This window comes from Cervus canadensis, chromosome 2, assembly GCF_019320065.1.
Source record: "Cervus canadensis isolate Bull #8, Minnesota chromosome 2, ASM1932006v1, whole genome shotgun sequence".
Classification (NCBI taxonomy): Eukaryota; Metazoa; Chordata; class Mammalia; order Artiodactyla; family Cervidae; genus Cervus; species Cervus canadensis.
The window spans coordinates 67008536-67031631 of NC_057387.1; the positions used below are offsets into that span (position 1 = coordinate 67008536).

Sequence of the window (23096 nt, forward strand, 5' to 3'; positions counted from 1 at the left end):
AACATCTATGCAGAGTAAATCATGTGAAATGCCAGGCTGGATGACTCACAATCTGGAATCAAGATTGCCAGGAGGAGTATCAACTTCACATATGCAGATGATATCACTCTCATGGCAGAAAGTGAAGAGGAATTAAAGAGCCTCTTGATGAGGTTGAAAGAGGGGAGTGAAAAAACCTGACTTAAAACTCAGCATTCAAACAACAAAAATCATGGTATCCAGTCCCATCACTTCATGGCAAATAGATGGGGAAAAAATGGAAGCAGTGACAGATTTTATTTTCTTGGGCTCCAAAGCCACTGTGGATGGCGACTGCAGCCATGAAATTAAAAGATGCTGCCTCCTTGGAAGAAAACCTATGAAAAACATAGCATATTAAAAAGCAGAGATTTCACTTTGCTGACAAATGTCCATCCAGTCATAGCTGTGGTTTTTCCAGTACTCATGTATGGGTATGAGAGTTGGACCATAAAGAAGGCTGAGTGCCAAAGAATTTATGCTTTTGAGTTGTGCTGCTGGAGGAGACTCTTGAGAGTCCCTTGGACTAAGAAGATCAAACCACTCAATCCTAAAGAAAATCAGCCCTGGATGTTCATTGGAAGGACTGATGCTGAAGCCAAAGCTGCAATACTTTGGCCACTGAAGTGAAGAGTCAGCTCATTGGAAAAGACCATGATGCTGGAAAAAATTGAGAGCTGGAGGAGAAGGGGACAGCAGAGGATAAGATGGTTGGATGGCATCATTGACTCAATGGACATAAGTTTGAGCAAGCAGTGGGAGACAGTGAAGCACAGGGAAGTCTGGCGTGCTGCAGTTCATGGGGTCACAAAGTGCTGAACATGATTTAGCAACTGAACAGCATTGTCTAGTTATTAGGCTATTTCCAAAAAATGGAGTTGGTATTATGTTAGCCAATGTTCCTAAACCTCCACTCATTGCTTCTAGCACTTCTCTTTAAAGCTATTCATTCCACATAATAACAAATAATTATTGAGTATGTGCTGAGTGCCAAGGGCCACTCTTTACTTTGAGTAAATAAGATAAGTGCGTAGTGCTTTGTGGACTAGATTCTAAGAAAAAATATATAATCTTAGTAAACAAATAAAATTGTGATAAATGTTATGAATTAAATAAGGTTCTGAGATAGAGAATAATAGGAGGATGCCTACTTCTCATAGGATTTTCACAAAATGTTTTTTTTTTCCTGAGGGGATAATATTTAAAATTAAGACATAAAGGATAAGAAGCTAGTCATGAAAAGTATAGGAAGGAGAGTATTCTAGGCAGAGAGAAGAGCTTACACAAGGAACTAAGGCATGCAGTAGCTTGTTTTAGCTGGATTAGGTTCAAGGGACTGAGTGAAATCCACATGGTAGGAGTATAATTAACCAAGTTGAGTAACACAAGATAGTTTGATTGTGTATTTGAGGGCCATATTTTACTGAGTTTTTGTGTCTCATAATAAGGATTTGGACATAGTAAGGACCTTGGACAGCCATTATGGGATTTTAAAGCCAAAGAAAAACAATGATCAGAGTTACCTTTTGACAAATGTAAATATATCTTGTGAGAGCAAGGTTATGGCAGAGACCAATAGGAAACCATTGATATTTCTGTTTGGAAGAGATGATTATAGATTATACTAGAGAAGTGAAGTGAAATCAGAGAGAAGCAAACATTTGAAATAGATTTAGAAAGTAGAATTGCCAAGATATGCTGATGACTTAAAGTGTTTCAGAAAAAGGATAAAATAGAGATGAAATTCTAAATTTCTATGATTTGAATAAGAATGATATCCTTTTAGAAGATAAGGAAGATGGAAGTTGGAGGACATGAGAAGCCTGAATCTCTATTACCTCTTCTCTATACTTATGCATAGCTTATTTATGTAGGTCTTATTTTAAAAATAGTTCAGTAGGTAGGCTCCTTTCTTTTCATATTCCAGGGTATCTTTAATCATCTGAAAATCTGTTGCCCTGACCTGACGTAGTACTTCAGCTATGGTCTGATCAGAAATTAATATGGTAAGACTGTAACTTCCTTCATTCTAGATAGAATGCTTAATACAACATAAAAGTCATGACACATTACACTTTTACTATAGTCTTAGTTAAAATATTTTTTATCATTCATGTTTTCAATAATATTATTTTAGTGATTAAATGTATTTTCCCAACTACAATATCTATTCCTATTAAAATTCATCTATTCCAATTTGACCCATTGCTCCATCTATCTGTAATCTTTTAAATTTGTCTGATCTTAACTGATTTTGTTCTTTTACCACCTCCTTTGAAAATTTGATAAGAATTTTCCTTGTAGTTTTGTTCACATCATTCAGATAAGTATTGATCAGCATAGGGCTAAGAAGTTGTCCATGTATCATGACATTAGAGAGCTCCCTTCATTTTATTAATCCTTACTCTTTTCCATATGATAACCCAACATCTCTGATCTGTACCTAATCATATTATCTTTCCACAAAGTAGTAAAAGTATTTATCAAACGTTGCTGAAATTCAGGTCTGTTTTATCAAGTGTATTTGAACCTGATTCTGACTCTGTTAAAAATAAAATTATACCTGACGTAATTAGTTTGTTTTTACTATATACTGCTCCTTGGTGATTATTTCTTTTCTAAATGCTACCAAAAATCCTTAAAATATTTCCCTAAGTTATTGAAGACCAGTGTTAAGGTTAAGGCACTTTAGTTAATAGAATATCCTTTCAGTTATTGAAAACAAGATACTTATTAGATTATCTCCAGTGGTATCATGACTTGTTTTCTCTGTGATTTTGAAGATCAGTCAATAAATGGGTACATCTTTCCTTTTTTTAATTGCAGTATATAAAACAAAAATCCAATTTTCTTTATATTGACAGCTTATATAAGTCTCAGTTCATTTGAAGTTTTAGACTCTGATCATCTTTCTATAGATTTGTTTCACATCACATATGCACCCTATATCATGGATTCTTCTTTTACAAAATCCAAGGAAGGGGAAATGATTTTAAATGATGACAAACAGTGATATGTGAATTATATATGAAAAAGGATAAGGGGGCAAACCAATATATATATATTGACTCGACTTAAGGGCTTTAAAATTTCATGATTCTGCAAATAAACTTTATTTGTGATAGAGTTTGGATACTCAGATTTGACAAATACATAAATTTAAAATTTTTTTCCTATTCTTCTGGAGGGGTAAAGGGATAAGTACTAGTAGAAAAAGAATTGTTGAATGTACCATTTCATTCTACATTAATTATTTTCTTATAAGGAGAATATAAGTGTGAGATCTTGAAGAAAGAAACAGTCTATCACTGAATTAGAATTTGAATTGATTTTTAACGTATGATGAATTACATTGTTAAGAGGGAGAGATAGAACATGGTTACCAAAATAGAGCAAAATTCATAGAAGTAAAAGGATACAAGAATGATAATATGGCATGAGGAAGATTGATGGACAAATTTGAGATTGAAAAAGCCTTTGAAATTGATTGTTAAGATTTGGTGGCAAAACAGTAGTCTACATTTTTCTGTCATACTTTGTTTAATGGAAAGAATTGAGCCCTAATGAAAATAGAAACAGCATTCCTTAAAATATTGCCATTCTTTGATAATGTGTTACTGTGTATTACTATAATTATTCTTGATAACCTTAAGAAAAACTTCTAAATATAGAGAGAATAGGTGAGCTCAAAAGTAGCTACCTATTTGTCTTTCTAGCAAAAAATAGTACTTTTGTCATGTAAGAACTTAAAGTAGTGTTGTATAAAAGTTATTAGGGAAGGAATTTTTAGAGCAGAATGAAAATTGAGATTCATTCCAGGACCAGATAATACCGAGTACCTAACACAAACATTAAAAAAAAATTCCTTGCATAATGAGTCACTGCATAGAGACTGTGTTTTCAAAAAATAATTTAGAGGACATATAAAATTTAAAAGATAAAAATAAATTCAAGGATATTTAATTAAATATGTCTGTTATATGGTACAGAAATTTGTTCATAAAATTGTGAATACAGGGGACTAGGACACATATCCAAGTGTTCCTTCTAAATTGTAGAGTAAAAGAAGTTTTGACAACTGGACAGTTAAGGCAAGGGGACTATGAAAAAAATCTGTTTAAAAATTCTATCACTGATCATATGTTAGAGAATTTTTGTGAGTTTTCTCCCCTTGGATGAAGGTACTGCTATTCCCAAGAACTAGAAATAAGTACTAAAAGGTTTAGAGGAAAGATATGACAACAAATCTCTTGAGTATGTTGTGTCTGTGAGATTTCCCAGGGCAAAAGAGCTCAGTTAATAATAGTTATAAGTATTACATAAATTAATATCTATAAAGAATGTAAAATAATAGCAAATATGATAAACACTATACAAGTATTCAATAAACAAATATACAGAACCAAATCTCAGAAAAGAGATCTACCTGAGGACACATACATATATATATGTGTGTGTGTGTGTGTAAATATATATATTTACAAATTCACAAATATATTTACAAATTACAAATATATTTATGATTCACAAACACACACACACACACTCATATATATATATATATATGTCAAATCAAAATTTAGACCAGTGAATCGTCAACATTTAGACCAGTGGTTCTCATCAAGGAAAGCGTAATATCCTGGGAAGGATTTTTCAAATACAAGCATATGTCCCTTCCTAAAATTTTGATTTTTTTTCCTGTAGCAGTGTGTTAGTCGCCTACGAATGTCTGTCCTTCTCTTCTTTTTTGGTAACAGACCCTCCATTTTACTCCAGGAAGTAAAGTCCATAGCACAAAGGCTGCATTTCTTGCCCTCTCAAGTTTTAGCTGTGGGAAGTCAATGAGACGTGAACAGAAGTTATTGGAAGGGCCTCTAGGAAAGTTCCTTAAGACAACATGGCCTGTGCCCTTTTATCATTTTATCCTTTCTTCCATCTTGCTGACTGAAGTATAGATATGACATTTGATGCTCAAGTAGTTATCTGTACCAATCATGAATGGACTGTGAAGAAAGAGATAACACAGTATCAATTATTAAATCATTCCCAACCACTTTACAGGGATTGTATAGTTTACATCTGAGAGTGCCTCTGCTCTCCACAGAGCTCCTTATCAATATGCTACTTATTATCCTTTCCACACATACTCTTAAGGCTTGTGGTAATTCTGGCCCCATTTATTTCTTCCTGTTTTACTGTCTTTTAGTGTTCTGTGAAATAATTTTGTCCCTTCTTTCTTAGAATCTTCCTTCAGGCTTTCTGAAGGACAGCGTCTTGTTTCTTTTGTTTATTCTTATTTCTTCTCCCTTCGGATTCCTTTGTCATGTCATCCTCCTGACAGATCCCCTTCCCCTTCCCCTCAGACTCTCTTAGAACATTGTCTTAAGTATATCGTCAGCTCTTAATAGGAGGGCTGTTTATCAGAATCATACATAATGGAACTCTTTTCATCTTTTCTAAACTCTGCCTACCTCACAGGTTTTGCTGTTGTTTTTTAAAATAAAAGTAAATCATGATAATGTACTATATAATATATGTGAGAGTTCTTTGAGAACTCTAAAACATATATGACATATTATCATTGTTGTCATTGCTTTTATTTTGTTTCCACAGAGTATATATTCTCCTGTTGATTTAAAATATTCTACTGAACAGAGAAAACTTGTTTCTTCTATTTTACATGAATTAAAAACAAGAAAACCAAGATATCTCATTCAAAAAGGTTAGTTATATGAATTTTTAAATTATATTTAATGAACATATTTTGATGAAGAGTAATTATATTTGTTAAACATTGGGCATGCTAATTTGAACTATAAATATGGCTCCATGAAATATATGTTGAGACTTCTAAATAAAATATCGATATCTCATTTAATAATTTATAAATATATATATATATATTTATATATATCAGAAAGTTGTTTAATGGATATGAAAGCCCTGATTTTGACTAGAAATTGGGAATTAGAAATAAGTATTATCAAGAAGGGCTCCATCAGTGAATCAGCAGTAAAGAATCTACCTACAATGCAGGAGACGCAGGAGATGTAGATTTGATCCCTGGGTCAGGAAGGTCCCCTAAAGGAGGGCATGGCAACCCATGTCAGTATTCTTGCCAGGAAAATCCCATGGAAGAGGAGCCTGGCAGACTACAGTCTGTGGGGTTGCAAAGAGTCAGACACACTGACCAACTGAACACACACACACACACACACACACACACACATATTAGCAAGAACCATATTGAATCTTTTTGTTACTGTATGACTGTGTCAGCATGGTACATCCTTCAGGAAATCTGTCAATTAGCAGATTAATATAAATCATTTAAATTAAAAATGATATAAAATGTCTTTCAGACTTTGAAGATAATTCTTATTACACAAAAAATTTTATGTTAATAACATTTTGGTCATCATATCTGTGCATGCATGCTAAGTTGCCTCAATCATGTCTGACTCTTTGCAACCGTGTGGACGTGGCCCACCAGGCTTCTCTGTCCGTGGATTCTCCAGACAAGAATACTGGAGTGGGTTGCCATGCCATCGTCTAGTGGATCTTCCCAACCCAGGGATCGAACTCACATCTCTTATGTCTCCTGCATTAGCAAGTGAGTTCTTTACCCCTAGTGCCACCATCATATGTGTACTTGTTTTTATTTTATTTTTTCAGAATTTCTTTTGGTAAAATATTGTATTCTAAGCAGATGACGTTATTGTCTTTATCTCTCTCTTTCACAGAAAACTAATAAAACCAGTCTATAAAATAATTTGAAGGTCTTATAATTTTTCTCAAAGTTTCTCTTCAGTTCAGTTCAGCCGCTGAGTTGTGTCTGACTCTTTGAGACCCCATGGATTGCAGCACGCCAGGCTTCCCTGCAACCACTCCAGGGATTTACTCAACTGTAATCCCTATTTACCAACTACCAGGGTTTACACAAACTCATGTCAACTGAGTCTGTGAAGCCATCCAACCATCCCATCCTCTGTCATCCCCTTCTCCTCCCACCTTCAGTCTTTCATCAGGGTCTTTTCAAATGAGTCATCTCTTCTCATCAGTGGCCAAAGTATTGGACCTTCAGCTTCAACATCAATTCTTACAGTGAACACTCAGGATTGATCTCCTTTAGGATGGACTGGTTGGATCTCCTTGCAGTTCAAGGGACTCACAAGAGTCTTCTCCAACACCACAGTTCAAAAGCATCAATTCTTCAGTGCTCAGCTTTCTTTATATTCCAACTCTCACATCCACACATGACTACTGGGAAAACCATTACTTTGACTAGATGAACCTTTATAGGCAAAGTAATGTCTCTGCTTTTTAATATGCTATCTAGGTTGGTCATAACTTTCCTGCCAAGGAGTAAGCATCTTTAATTTCATGGCTGCAATCACCATCTGCAGTGATTTTGGAGCCCCCAAAAATAAAGTGTGCCACTGTTTCCACTGTTTCCCCATCTATTTGCCATGAAGTAATAGGACTGGATGCCATGATCTTAGTTTTCTAAAACTTGAGCTTTAAACCAGCTTTTTCACTCTCCTATTTCACTTTCATCAAGAGACTCTTTAGTTCTTCACTTTCTGTCATAAGGCAGTTGTCACCTTCATATCTGAGGTTATTGATATTTCTCCTGGCAATCTTGATTCCAGCCTGTGCTTTATCCAGCCCAGTATGTCTCATGATGTACTCTGCATATAAGTTAAATAAGCAGGTGACAATATATAGCCTTAATGTACTTCTTTTCCTATTTGGAATCAGTCTGTTGTTCCATGTCCAGCTGTAACTGTTGCTTCCTGACCTGCATACAGATTTCTTAAGAGGCAGATCAGGTGGTCTCGTAGTCCCATCTCTTGAAGATGGTCATCTGAGTTAAATTCACCCATTCCAGCCCATTTTAGTTTGCTGATTCCTAAAATGTCAGCGTTCACTCTTGCCTTCTCCTATTTGACCATTTCCAATTTTCTCTTAAACCGTTTAAAAATTATGATAAGAACACTTAGCATTAGGCTTACCCTCTTAACAGATTTTTTAATTGCACAATACATTTAGGTATAGGCACAGCGGATCCTTCTGACCTTTCCATCTTGTATAACTGGATATGTATAATATCTAAACGACAGCTCCCCATTTTTCCCTCCCTGCATCCTTTTAATTCTTAAATATTTGATTCTTTTTCTTTTTAAAAATTCGTGGTGGTATCTTTATCCTTACTGAATTTTTGTCTTCTGTGTACGTGAACTCGTCAAATTCTACCAGATTCTTATTTGTCAGTGGCTTTGTTATTTCATCACTTCTCTATTAAGTTCATGTACTTTATATATTTCCTAAAACTCTGCATCTTTTATTTGAAAGTAATGTTATTTTAATCCAATTATTTGACTCCTAGGTTTACAAACCAAAATGAAATTAAGGAAATACAGTAGTCCCATGCTCCATACCCTCCACTCACTTTTGTTGCTTCCCTAGAGCAATAATCCTTTAATAATTTTTGAATACTCTTCTGTTACTTACTTTTATATTTCCAAGTAATATATTTATTGTTAGAATTTCTTTTTTAATTTTAGATTTTATATGCAATTTCTACTGTGAAAGATGGAGATTTAATTATTTATAAATTCCCCCTAATACACATTCTTAACATGTCCCCTCCCCTTTTCTCCCAATAAAATTATATTATCACTATTTGGGGATTAATTAATAATTAACATTTTAATTATTATGGCTATATAAATAACTACTTACAGCTGAGTCACACAGTATACGAGGCTATGTTTGCCTTATACTATTATTTAAAAACTTGTTTGGAAACCTCATAAGAGTCAGCTCTCACCAAGCACTTCCATACTTATATATTTTTTCAATATACTTCTGCTTGAGACCTTAATTTGCTAATTTAATCAGGACTACTTGCTTTCTAAACTTGTTTTTAACAGCTGTCATCTTGGTACATCACTTCATCTTGGTACATTCATTCAGTACTGTGATCCTGAGAATTCATTTGTCTCATATACTGTGTTATGACCTGTTTCCAGGGTTCTATATCTTTTTTCTTGGTTTATTTTCTTATATTACTACAATACTTTCTTACTAGTTTACAGAGAAATTATGCATTAGAAGTAATTTTTTTTTAAAAAACTTAAAAGCCTAAGCATATTTTTATGCTACATATATATTTAATTGATGATTTAACTGTGCAGAATCGTCATAGTTTTCTCAGAATTGCTTCATTGTCTTCTAGCTTCCAGTGTTACCTTTGAGAAATCCATTGCCATGTAATTCTCATTCTGATGTGTGTGAACTTCTGTGTGTTGTTTTGTCTACTGACTAGAAACATTTAGCAGTTTATCTCTGTACCAAGTATTTTGCAATTTCACAGTGATTTGGCTCAGATATTTGTTTGCTTGTGAAGATTTTCTTTTGATTCAATTTATTGTGACTTTTCAATCTGAAAATTTATATCCCTCATTTGTCAGTATTTCTCTTGTCTTATTTTTAAGGTAATGCATATATTAAACATAACACAGAACATACCATTGTAACCATCTTAACTGTACATTAAGCATATTTATATTGTTGTACAACCATCATGACCATCCATCTGCAGGAGCTTTTTATAAACTCTTTTCAACTGGAATGCTATACCCATTGAACACTAATTTCCAGTCCTCCCATCCTCTCATTTTCTGGAAATCACCATTCTGCCTTCTGTCTCTAGAATTATTATGAGTGTGATTACTACAGATATTTTTATATAAGTGGAATTATACAACATTTGCCCTTTATTTACTGGCTTATTTTAATTAGCATAATATCTTTAAAGTTCACCCATGTTGTAACAAAATTGCTTTCCTTTTAAGGTTGAATAATTTTCCATTATAACTAGGTACCATGTTTTTATCCATTCATTTATCAGTTGGCACTTGCTTTGCTTCTACCTCTTAGCTATTGTGAATAATGCTGTTACTAACGTGGGTGTACAGATATCTCTTTGAGACCCTGTTTTCATTTGTTTTGGGTGTATACCCAGAAGTGAAATTTCTGGATGATATAATTTTATTTTTATTTTTTTGAGGAACTACCATATACTTTTTTCCACAATGATTATACCACTCTACAATCTCAATATTAGTGCACAAGAATTCCAATTTCTCCACATCCTGACCAACAGATGTTATTTTTTGTTGCTGTTGTTACTGCCATCCTAGTGATTGGGAGGCCATATCTCATTGTGGTTTTGATTTGCATGTCCATAATCATTAGTGATGTTGAGCATTTTTATTGTGTTTATTTATTATTTATGTATCACCTTTGGGAAAATATCTATTCACATCATTTGCCCATTTCCTCATTGGTTTGTTTGATATTTGTTGTTGAGTTGTATGATTTATTTATATATATATATCACAAGCTGGAATCAAGATTGCTGGGAGAAATATCAATAACCTCAGATATGCAGATGATACCACCCTTATGGCAGAAAGTAAAGAGGAACTAAAAGGCCTCTTGATGAAAGTGAAAGAGGAGAGTGAAAAAGTTGGCATAAAGCTTAACATTCAGAAAACTAAGGTCATGGCATCTGGTCCCATTACTTCATGGGAAATAGATGGGGAAACAGTGGAAAAAGTGTCAGACTTTATTTTTTTGGACTCCAAAATCACTGTGGATAGTGATTGCAGCCATGAAATTAAAAGATGCTTACTCCTTGGAAGGAAAGTTATGACCAACCTAGATAGCATATTAAAAAGCAGAGACATTACTTTGCCAACAAAGGCCCGTCTAGTCAAGGCTATGGTTTATCCAGTGGTCATGCATGGATGTGAGAGTTGGACTAGAAAGAAAGCTGAGTGCCGAAGAATTCATGCTTTTGACCTGTGATGTTGGAGAAGACTCTTGAGAGTCTCTTGGACTGTGAAGAGATCCAACCAGTCCATCCTAAAGGAGATCAGTCTTGGGTGTTCATTGGAAGGATCGATGCTGACGCTGAAACTCCAGTACTTTGGCCACCTCATGCGAAGAATTGACTCATTGGAAAAGACCCTGATGCTGGGAGGGATTGGAGGCAGGAGGAGAAGGGGATGAAAGAGGATGAGATGGCTGGATGGCATCACCAACTCAATGGGTATGAGTTTGAGTAAACTCCAGGAGTTGATAATGGACAGGGAGGCCTGGCATGCTGCGATTCATGGGGTCGCAAAGAGTCAGACACGACTGAGTGACTGAACTGAACTGAATATATATATATATATACATATATATATATATAATATTCTAAATGTCAATCCCTTATCAGATATGTGATATGCAAATATTTTCTCCCATATTGTGGATTGCCTTTCTTTTTTTGATGCACAAAATTTTAATGGAGTTGAGGTATTTAGGTTCTTCTGGAATATAATTATTTTGCAATGTTATGTTAGTTTCTGCTGTGCAGCAGTGTGAACTAGCTGTACGTATACATATATCCTCTCCCTGAGCTATTTGTTTTTGTGTGTGTTGTATGTGCTTTTGGTGTTTTAACAAAGAAATCATTCAAAATCCTGTCATGAAGTTTTTTGCCCTGTGTCTTCCCTTAAGAGTTTTATAGTTTTAGTCCTTATATTTAGACTGTTGATCCATTTGGGGTTAATTTTTGCATACGATGCAAAGTAAGGGTCCGATTTCACTTTTTTACATATGGAATGCAGTTTTCCCAACATTTTTTGAAAAGGTTGTCCTTTCCTCATTGAATGGTTTTGATACCCATGTTGAAAGTAATTTGACCATACATGCAGGAGTTTACATCTGGGCTCTTATTCTGTTCCCCTTGATTTATATGTCTGTCTTTATATCAGAGCCATGCTGTTTTGATTACTAAAGCTTTGCAGTAAGTTTTAAAATGGGGGGTTATGTGTGAGAACAAGTGGATTTTTATATGGATTGCATTGAATTTGTAGATTACTTTAAATAGTAGTCTAACAATATTAAGTCTTCAAGTTCATAAACACAGGATGTCTTTCCACTTACTTGTGTCATCTTTCATTTCTCAACAATGCATTAAGGTTTCAATGTACAATTTTCTCACCTCTTTGGTTAAGTTTATGTATGGTAGTCTTCTTGATACAATTATAAATGGAATTATTTTCTTAATTTTCTTTTTGGATTCTTTGAGAATGTGTAGAAAAACAAAAGATACTTGTGTATTGGCTTTGTAGTCTGTAACTTTGCTGAATTTGTCTATTAATTCTGACAGGATTTGGGGCATGTCAGAGTGTATGTGTGTATTTAAAATTTTCAAGATTCATAGAGGTATGAATCTTGGTATGAAGAGAGATAATTTTATTTCTACCTTTCTAATTTGCATGTCTATTAATTCATTTTCTTGCCTAAATGGTCTGGCTAGGACTTCCAGTACTATATTAAATAAAAGGGACAAAAGTAGGCATCCTTGTCTTACTCATGATCTTAGAGGAAAATTTTTTCAGTATTTCATATTGAATGTGATGTGTTATTTTCTTGTTATTTTCAGTTGCTAAGTTTTGTCTGACTCTTTTGTGACTCAGTGGACTGTAGCACATCAGTCCATATTTGTCCATAGGATTTCCCAGGCAAGAATACTGGGGTGCGTGGATTTTTCCTTCTCCAGGGGATCTTCCAACCTAGGAGTCAAATCGCTTCTCCTGCATTGGCAGGTGGATTCTTCACCACTGAGTCGCCAGGGAAGCCCTTGTTATTTTCCCATATGATGTAAATTATGTTGAAGTTTGTGCATGGATGCATGTTCAGTCATGTCCCACTGTTTGTGATCCCATGAAATATAGCCCACCAGACTCCACTGTCCATGAGATTTTTCAGGAAAGAATACTGGAGTGGGTGGCTATTTCCTTCTCCAGCTGATCTTCCCAACCCAGGGATCAAACCTGCATCTCCTACTTTAACAGGTGGATTCTTTACCACTGAGCCAACAGGGAAGACCTTGTTATTACCCTTAGTTCAGTTCAGTCACTCAGTCATGTCCAACTCTTTGTGACCCCATGGACTGCAGCCTACCAGGCTCCTCCATCCATGGGATTTTCCAGGCAAGAGTACTGGAGTGGGGTGCCATTGCCTTCTCTGGTTATTTTCCTATACTAACTTAATTATGTTGAGGTGTGTGCATATATGTGTTCTCAGTGATGTCCGCCACTTTGTGACCCCATGGACTGTAGCCCACCAGGCTCCTCTGTCTGTGGGATTTTTCAGGCAAGAATACTGGAGTGGGTTTCTTCCTCCAGGGGATATTCCCAACCCAGGAATAGAACCCAACTCTTGTGTGTCTCCTGCATTGACAGACAGATTCTTTATCACTGCGCCACTTAGCAAGCAAGGTAGTTTCCTTCTGTTCCCTGTTTGATGGGTACTTTTTATCTTCTAAGTTTGTTGAATTTTGCCATTTTTTATCCTGCATTGATTGAGATAATTGCATTTTTTTAATTCATTCTGTTAATGTATATTACATTGATTTTCTTATATTGTACTATTTTTTGCATTTCAAGAATAATTGCCACTTGGTCTTGGTGTGTAATATTTTTAATATGCTGTTTAATTGAATTTTCTAGTATTTTGTTGAGGATTTTTATATCAATATTCATAAAATATATTCATTTTCATTATTTATAGTTTCTTTGTCTGGCTTCGGTGTCAAGCTAATATAACCTCGTAGGAGTTAGGAGATAATCCTTCTGCTTCAATTTTTTGGAAGAATTTGAGAAGTTTTCTTGTTCATTCTTCTTTACTAAGGGAGCCATCTGGTCATCAGCTTTCTTTGGGAAAAGGTTGGGAAGTCTTTGATTATTATTCAATCTCCTTATGAATTATAGATCCATTTAGAATTTCTGTTTCTTCATGATTCAGTGTTTGTAGATGCATATTTCTAGGCATTTGACCATTTCTTCTAAGTTTTCCAATTTATTTGAATATAACTGTATATTGTACTCATAATATTTTTTATTTTTGTAATATTGATTAGTTCTCTTTGATTTATGGTTTTAGCTATTTGATCCTTATCTATGTTTTTCGCTTTGTCTTTCTAGATAAAGTTTTGCCAATTTTGTTTACCTTGTTGAAGAAGCAAATCCTGTTTTCAGTGTTTTTTCTGTTGTTTTTATAATTCTGTTTTTTTATTTCTATGCTAGTATTTATTATTTCCTTTTTTCTCCTAGCTTTGAGTTTAGTTCATTCTTCTTTTTCTAATTCCATAAGCTATATAGTTTGTTTACTTGTAATCTTTCTTCTTCTGTAATGTGATCACTTACAGCCATATCCTTGCTTCTTGGCACTGATTTTGCTGAATCCCATAAGTTTCAGTATACTGTGTGTGCATTTTTCTTTGCCTCAAGATATTTTATACTTTCCATTGTGATTTCTTCTCTGACTTATTGGCTCTTTAAGAGTGTGCCATTTAACTTTCACAGATTTATGAATTTTCCATTTTTCCTTATGCTGTTGATTTTTTCATTCCCTTATGATTTCAAAATACATTTGGTATGATTTCAGTATTTTAAAATTTTTTAAAACTTGTCTTATGGCCTAACATATTGTGTATCCTGGATTACGTCCCATATACACTTGAGAAAAATGTATATTCTGCTGTGGTTGATCGAGTGTTTTGCATATGTCTTTTAGGTCCAATTGATCTATAGTTTTGTTTGAATCTTCTGTTTACTTTTTGATCTCTCTGTTGTTCTATCCTGTATTGAAAGCAAGGCACTGAAGTCTCCTACCATTTATTGCAGAGATGTTTAAGTCTGCTTTCAATTATGTAAATGTTTGCATCATATATTTTGTGCATCTGAAGTTTGACACGTGTGTTCATCATTATTATGTTTTCTTGGTTAACTCACCCTTTTTTATGTAATGCCTTTATTTTGTTCTATAACGTCTTTATTATATAATGTCTTTCATGTCTTTATTTTATTATAGAATATCCTTACTCAAGGTCTACTGGTTAAGTGTTAATTTTGTCCAAAATTTACCTTCACAGAAACATCTGGAATAATGTGTGACCAAACATCTGAGTACCATGGCCTAAATTGTCACATAAAATTGACTATCAAATGTAGTTTTACTAAATATAAAATTCTCAGTGGACACCTTTTTTTTTTTAATTTCAGCATTTTAAATATATTATCCCACTGCCTTCTCGATTGTAAAGTTTCTGCTGATGCATCTGCTATTGTCTTATTGAAAATCCTTTGTATGTGATGAGTCACTTTCTCTTTTGGCTTTCAAATTTCTCACCTCGTTTGAGACTTTTGACAGTTTTTTTATTCTGTCTTTCAATATGAGTCTCATTTTGTTTATCTTCCTTGGCATTCATAGAGCTTCTTTGATTTGCAAATTCATATATTTCCTCAAATTTGGGAGTTCAGCCAATTTTTCTTCAAACAACCTTTCTGCTCCTTTCTCTCTTCTCTTTCTGGGAGTTCCATAATGAATATATTAGAACATTTTATGGGATTTGTTAAGTTTCTTAGTCTCTGTTCACTTATCTTCGTTCTCTTTTCATTTTGTTCCTCAGGTTCAATTATTTCAAATGACGTCTTTAAATTTTGCTGATTCTGCTTTCTTTTTTAAAGGTCTATTTTTGAACCCTTCTTGTGAACTGTTTGGGCTTTCCTGCTGGCTTTAGATGGTAAAGAGTCCACCTGCAAAAGAAAAAAAAGAGTCCACCTGCAATGCAGGAGACCTGAGTTCAGTCCCTGGGGTGGGAAGATTCCCTGGAGAAGGGACTGGCAATGCACTCCCGTGTTCTTGCCTGGGGATTCCCCATGTACAGAGGAGCCTGGCGGGCTATAGTCCACAGGCTTACAAAGAGTCAGACACGAGTGAATGACTAAGCACTGCACAGTAAACTTTTCAATTTGGTGGTTTTATTTTTCTGCCCCACCCCCAATTCTGTTTCTTTGATTATTTCTATGCCTTCATTGATATTTTATTCATCGATTGTTTTCCTTATTTCATTTTGTTCTTTGTCTATATTTTCCTTCATATCTTTGAGCAAATTTTAAAAGCGTTGTTTTAAAACTTTTGTTCAATAAAGCTCATATGAATGTTTCTTTGGGGAAAGTTTCTGGGTATTTATTTTTTGTCCTTTGAAAGGGCCTTGTTTCCCTATTTCCTTTGTATGCCTTGTTGAAAATATGACATTTGTAAAATAGTCACATGTTCCAGTCTTTGCAGACTTGCATGGAAATCTCTTACTAGTTGCTGCTGCTGCTGCTAAGTCGCTTCAGTCATGTCCGACTCTGTGCGACGCCATAGACGGCAGCCTACCAGGCTCCTCCGTCCACGGGATTTTCCAGGCAAGAGTACTGGAGTGGGTTGCCATTGCCTTCTCCCTCTTACTAGTTAGTGAACCCCTTAAACTTGTGTTTAACCCAAGGTGAATATACTTAAGGTTTTCTTGGGACTTTTCTGGACATGCATCCTGTCTGGGTCAGTGTATCGCACCTCTCCCACCCTTTTCCCTTTGGTAACCTTAAGTTTGTTTTCTATGTCTGTGAGTCTATTTCCGTTTCCTAAATAGGTTCATTTGTGTCATATTTTTAGATTCCATGTATAAGTGATATCATTTGCCGTTTGTCTTTCTTTGACTGGCTTGCTTCACTTATGATAATCTCTAGGTCCATCCATTTTGCTACAAATCACATTATTTTATTCTTTTTTATGACTTAGTAATATTATATTATATGTAATATTATATATATATATATGTATGTGTACATATATATAATATACATGCCACATCTACTTTTCAATTTATCTGTTGATGGACACTTAAGTTACTTCCATGTCATGACAATTTTAAATAGTACTTTGATGAACATTGGGTTGGATGTATCTTTTCAGATTATGTCTTTCTCCAGATATATGCCTAGGAGTGGGATTGTGGGATCATATAGTAGCTCTATCTTTAGTTTATTAAGGATCTTCCATACTATTCATAGTGGTTTTACCAGTTTACATTCCCATCAACAATGTGGTGGTTGTTTTTTTGCCACAGCATCTTCAACATTTATTATTTATAGACTGTTTTATGTTGGCTATTCTGACTGGTGTGAGATTATACCTCATTGTAGTTTTGATTTGACCTTCTCTAATAATTGGCAATGTTGAATATCTTTTTAGGTACTGTATGGCCATCTGTATGTCCTCTTTGGAGAAGTGTCTATTCAGATCTTCTACCCATTTTTTTTGCACTCTAATCCTAGGTTTATTCACCACAATTATTTTATTCTACACAACTAAATGGAAATGGAAACACAGCATTATCTAAAATGCTGCAAAGTTAAAAAACTCAAAACAGAAAATTAATAATACTGACTGTACAAGAAAAGTCAGAAAAGAATGTACATGTTGCCAAGGTAACCTGCACAACCACCATGAATACCAAAACAACAGGGGGTTTTGTGATGACCTATCAGAGCTGGTTTTCAACTTACTCACCATTTCAGAAAGAAAAGGAAATGTGGGTGTGTTTGTGTGCACACATGTGTATACACATGAGTACATGTGAAAAGAATCATTTTGGGCAGATAACAGGCAGTATTTGACCCTAGAGATCGGAGGACTCCAGCAGGGAAACAGGGCCAGGCTAACAGGAAAGGCAGTTGTGTAAAAGTATTCCCTTTCCTGTAGGACTTGGCAGGCCAGCAGGTTAGGGCCTGACCAGACCACCAGAGGGGTCCCAGATCATCTGTGGAATGGCAAAACAAGCTCCCACCTGGAGCTGTTAACACGACTTGAAGCCCTCTGTTCATCCCTGCTGACTTTGCCACTAAACTGACTCTTAGGACCTAGAAGTGTGGAATCTTACTAGCCAGAAAACTAGAGGTCATCCTTATAAGCATGACCCCAAACCAACAAGATGCCTGCAACCCGAAGCATGCTGACAGAGGAAATATCTCAGTTGGTTGCTTCACCTTCGAAGCCTGCCCCCAAGTGAGGGATTTCTTTCCTGGCAATACTCCTTTGGCTAGAAAAGTGACAAGAGTGTGTTGGATGGAATACAAGTCACAGGGGCAGGACTTCAGTGGCCCTGCTTATAGGGAAGAGTCGGAGCTGGAGTGGCTCCTTTGGTGGGCTGCAGGGGGAGCAGGCTCACCTTTGCAAAGAGGCCCTGTGCCAAGGGGAAAGCGACCTTCTCCTTATCCATGGGAGTGACCTGTGCCATGGGGGAGGTGGTAGTAGCATTCTCCTGAGAGGACTGACTGGAATTGCGGTGGAGCTGGCCAAGGTGGCAGTGCTCTCCTGAGCATCGATTTGTCCTCCATCCATGGGCTTCAGTGCCTTCTCCACCTCATTTGGATTCTCAAACTCCATATATGTGTTGTCTTTAGACAGATGGGAGTGCATCCTTTCCCCAGACATGTCAGTCATTAATTTTCCCAGAGTTGGAGTGTATCTGCATGATGTGATCCTTGGTCACATTATGGTGAGCCTCCTGATGTGCACTTTGGTGGGTTTGGGGGAAGGTCTCTGCCTTTTCTTTTCGTTTTCATCTCTTTTGGGTGGTTGGAATTTGGAGGGGGAGCCCCACCTGTTGTCATATTTGCCCTGAGAAGGACTCTGAGAGCCAGAGGTGCTGCTGGAGCTGGAGCTGCAGGATATGCTGGAACTTCTGAGAGGCTGGATGCTGAGGATGAGCCGGAGCTGCTGCCGGAGCCCGTGCTGGGGCCTGAACTGGGGATGGAGCCAGATGAGCTCCCGCTGGGAGCACTGCCCCGCCTTTGAGTGTTACACCAGTCATGGTCCTTCTCGCCTGACTCCTGGGTGGTCACTTTATCTCTAGAGCGATCCTTGGAGCTTTATGAGTGATCTTTGCATTTTGTAGAAGGAGCAGGAGTCCTAGTGCTGGACCTTTTATTACTTCTTTGACTCCTAGCAAAATTCTCTTTCACCTCTGATAAATCCATTCTCCCCTTCTGAGGTGTTCAAAGCAGCAATGGGGACCTCACTTATCTGAACTCGCACTTCTAATTTGAGTCTGAGAAATGATCCCTGATCAAGTGAAATTTACGCCAAAGTGCAGAATCTTCCCACCTCCATAACCTCTTCCCACTGTACTCAGCCTCTGAAGCCAGCCATTTCTCTGTTCTGCCCATTTTTTGATTGGATTGTTTTACTTGTTGTTTGTTTATTTATTGAGTTGTATGAGCTGTTTGTATATTTTAATATGAGATTAATCTCTTGTCAGTCACATCATTTGCTAATATTTTCTCTGATCCTATAGGTCTTGTTGTTTTATGGTTTCCTTTGCTGTGCAAAAGCTTTTAAGCTTAATTAGGTCCCATTTGTTTATTTTTGTTTTATGTCCCCAGGTGAAATGTCTTGATTCCCCAAAGAGTTTCTACCCAGCTTTATTTTGGGATCTTAGATTTTTGATTTGTATTTCTCAGTCCACACTGCTTTCCCCTGGGGTCTGTGGATCAGCAGTTCCCTGCAGTTTTTACAGTGTTCACCACTATTTGGTTTCTAGCCTGGAATCTTTATTTCCATTTCTCTTCTGATCTTTGGGTCAGGTGAGAGACAAACCAGTCCTTCAGGCGGCCCCAAAACAAGCTAGAACATTTCAAACAAATTCTACTCTGTTCCTTCCAATCGTAAGTAAGAGAACTGACAATGGGTTGATTTCTCCTGACTCTGCTTTGCCACACTGGGGAAGGAGTAGGGAACTGCAAATAAAAATGTTATGAAATGTCTTATATTAATAGATTAAGTATTAATAATCATTAATAATATTAATAATAACTATTCAATTAATAATTGATATTAATATATACCAATATATTAATAAATATTTTCATTAAACATTAATAAGTATTAATATGCTAATAAAATATATATTCTGCCATATGTTTCTACATCTAAATGATCCCTTGAAATATCTGACTCTTGAATGTGGCTTTTTCTGGTTGAGTGCTTACTTAGTTGTGTAAATCATTGACTCATTTCCAGAGCTTTTATAAAGCTGTTTTAGCCATTCTGTAGATATTTATTTGATCTTCCTGTGAAAGATTGAGGATAATGGGTGGTACCCTCATAGATTCCTAGTCTACCATCTTTCCGACCCATTATTCTTGTGTGTATTTTATCCATTTTATCTATTTCATTTTCTCTTTCTAGAAGCCCTATTATTCAGACAAACCTCTTGGACTGATCCTCTAACTTTCATACTTTTTATAACCTATTTCCTCCTTTCTTAATTTTCCCTCTTTTATGGAATATTTACTAAATTTTTCCTTCTAACTCTATTTTTTAAATTATGTAATCAAAATTCTAAAATACACACTAAAATACACAACAACAGTTCTTAGTTAATAGATACAATTTCTTCTCCTTATCTGAGAATACGAATATCACATAGATTTGAGTTTTTTATTGGAGTATAGTTGCCTTACGCTTCTGTGTCGATTTCTGCTGTACAGCAAAGTAAATCAGCCATACTTATACATTTAGCCCCGCTTTTTTGGATTTCTTTCCCATTTAGGTCACCACAGAGCACTGAGTTCTCTGAAAAACTTGGTATGAGGACCTTCATTTCCCAATTTTTCACTCAGGTACCCCTGAATCCTTAGCTGTACTTAAGTCCCTGAATATAGAATCTCGCTAGTTTAACTTTTCTGCAAAATGAATCTTTAATCTCCCATCTCCTACAAAGGGATGGAAGAGTCACTTGGTTACATGTGGTTGCCAAAAGTTCTGTTGACATAATTATGCCTTTAAGAAATCTCCACACTGTTTAAAACAATTATTTAAGTCATGTTTCCAATTCTCTGCCTTTTTAGTGTTCGGTATTGTGAATCAGCTTTCTTCTTGTTTCCCTGCAGTAAATTTCAACTTTATAATATTTGTTGTCCATTACCTTTTTTTCATCTGCTTTCCTGCTTCCAATTTTTTTCTTAATATGTCACTGCTATTTTCTTTCTTTCTTTGTCATTGTCTTTACATGGTGTTTTCATTTTTTATTATGGTACTAGGTTGCAGGGAGGAAGCAAAAAATTAATATGTTGAAACAGTTTAACTTATTCTTTTTAATCTGAAGTCAATATTGATATTTTAAATTGAGCTGACTTGTATTCACAATTTATATTAGATATGTGAAAAGAAGGTAAGATAAGAAGGTGAAAAGGAGGGAATATGAAGTTTTGGAACATATTCTGTTAGAGACAAGGGATGTGTTAACACTTGGAAAATGTCAATTATAAATCATTCTGAATTCTGATTGACTTCCCTCTCAAGTGAATACTTTTTGTAGCCATCATCAGTGGATCATGAAGATTAAAATGTGTTAACCATCCCAGATAATGTCACATTGTAACATTTAATTTAATTTATTGTTTCTCTTTTATAGATGAGAAAAGTGAGTTTAAAGAGCTAAGATAGTTTACTCAAGGTCATATAATCCATACATGCCAGAGCTTTACTATTCCCAGGCTGTTTCCTGATTCAAAGTCTAGTGCCCTTTCTATTTCACCATGATGCCTCCTGAGGACCATAAATGTATCACTATGAAATGATTAAATCATATGCATTGGAATATGGTTGTATTAGATTAAGCTATCTGAATCCATGAAACCTAATAAAAATCTGTCACTCCCTCTGTCATTCCAAATACTGTGAGACCACCCATTTTATATAAAATTCTATTAATTATTTCCCATTTATTCTAATATTCCTGATGTTTAAAAAAAGCCATGAGAGTTAAAGAGTATCTTACTTATCTAAAATCATTATACTTATCTAAAAACATTGGAATTAGAGTAGAAAATAACATTTCTCCCTATATTTTTAAATTTAAATCGCAAACAATTACCTGATACTTGTTTTAGCAAATTGGTCAATTTTAAGCAGCCAGAAATTATACTGATGTTACTTCAACAGTTTAGTATTATTTTTTTGCATAAGATTTTATAAATTCAGTATTAAAGATCACTTTTTTTTTTAGCTAAGTAGTATTTTATGTTGCTTTCCAATTATTGCATTTTTATATTTAGGATTATCTTAAACCATTCTACCAATTTCTATACAATAATATATTCAAATATATAGTTAAAGTGATATAGGATGGGAAATACTTTTCTACTGAGCAGTGTTTCTCCTTTCTTCACTATAAAGATTTCCTTTCAGAATGATTGGTATAATTTCTTTCTCTGACCATACTCAAGTGTGAGTTCAACAAAACTTAGTTTGAAAAATTAGGAAGTTTGGCAGTCTCTTTCTACTATTTAGTTAATATCAGGTAATACCACTGTGTTTGTGATGCAAACCTTTCTGCACTAGTTAATTCATTTCCTCTAAATTGAAATATGAGCAGTTCTGGGAGTACTGAGAGAGGAGTGCTTTTGCAATCCCACAGGAAGCAGCATCTTTTAACTTTCATGATTTTCATAAGAAGAACCTTTTTCAATCCCAGCTTATACCTGCTCTTTGGTATTTGTAAAAAAAAAAGTAGTTGTGACAAATTCTTAAGTCCATTGTATCAAACTTTGCATAATTATCCAAATATTCTATTTTTATTATCTGATTACTTTTGCCTGCTGATTTTTCTTTTGTCTACTTAACCAAGAAAGAGATATATTGAAATCTTCCACTATAATTGTGAATTTGTTTGCTTCTCCTGAAGTCTGTCAAATTTTGGTTTCCTCATTGTGAGGTTATTTTATTAAGTACCTACCTGATTATAATTGATACATATTTTTGATAAGTTGAACCTTTTATTATTATATGTTTACCTTCTCTGTTCCTAATAATGTTTTTTTATTCATATTTTCTGTTGTCTGATGTTAGTATATATGCTCAACTATATTTTAGTTAAAATTTTCCATATATAATTTTTCATCCTTTCATTTTTTAATTTCTGATATATATATATACATACATATATATACATATAATGAAAATAGGAAATTGCTGGTCCAGTTCTGTAGTCCATTTATTTTTACTGTATTTATTGAGATAACTGGGCCTATTTCTAGCTTCTGCTTTTTTTTTTCCAATTCTAATTGTGTTTACTTTCTTGTTTTTTCATAACAAATATCTATATTTTTCCTTTCTTT

General features: G+C 35.0%; 1 protein-coding gene and 1 pseudogene across 1 annotated transcript in view; one reads left to right on the plus strand and one right to left on the minus strand.

The window, feature by feature from the left end:
* Nucleotides 1–23096, plus strand: part of LRRIQ3 (leucine rich repeats and IQ motif containing 3) — a 198129-nt gene that overhangs the window by 114996 nt on the left and 60037 nt on the right. The window contains exon 8 of the mRNA XM_043460967.1: nucleotides 5632–5740. Coding sequence (XP_043316902.1) covers nucleotides 5632–5740 — 109 coding nt within the window. The remainder of the gene's footprint in view (nucleotides 1–5631; nucleotides 5741–23096) is intronic.
* Nucleotides 18139–18953, minus strand: LOC122436820 (annotated as a pseudogene).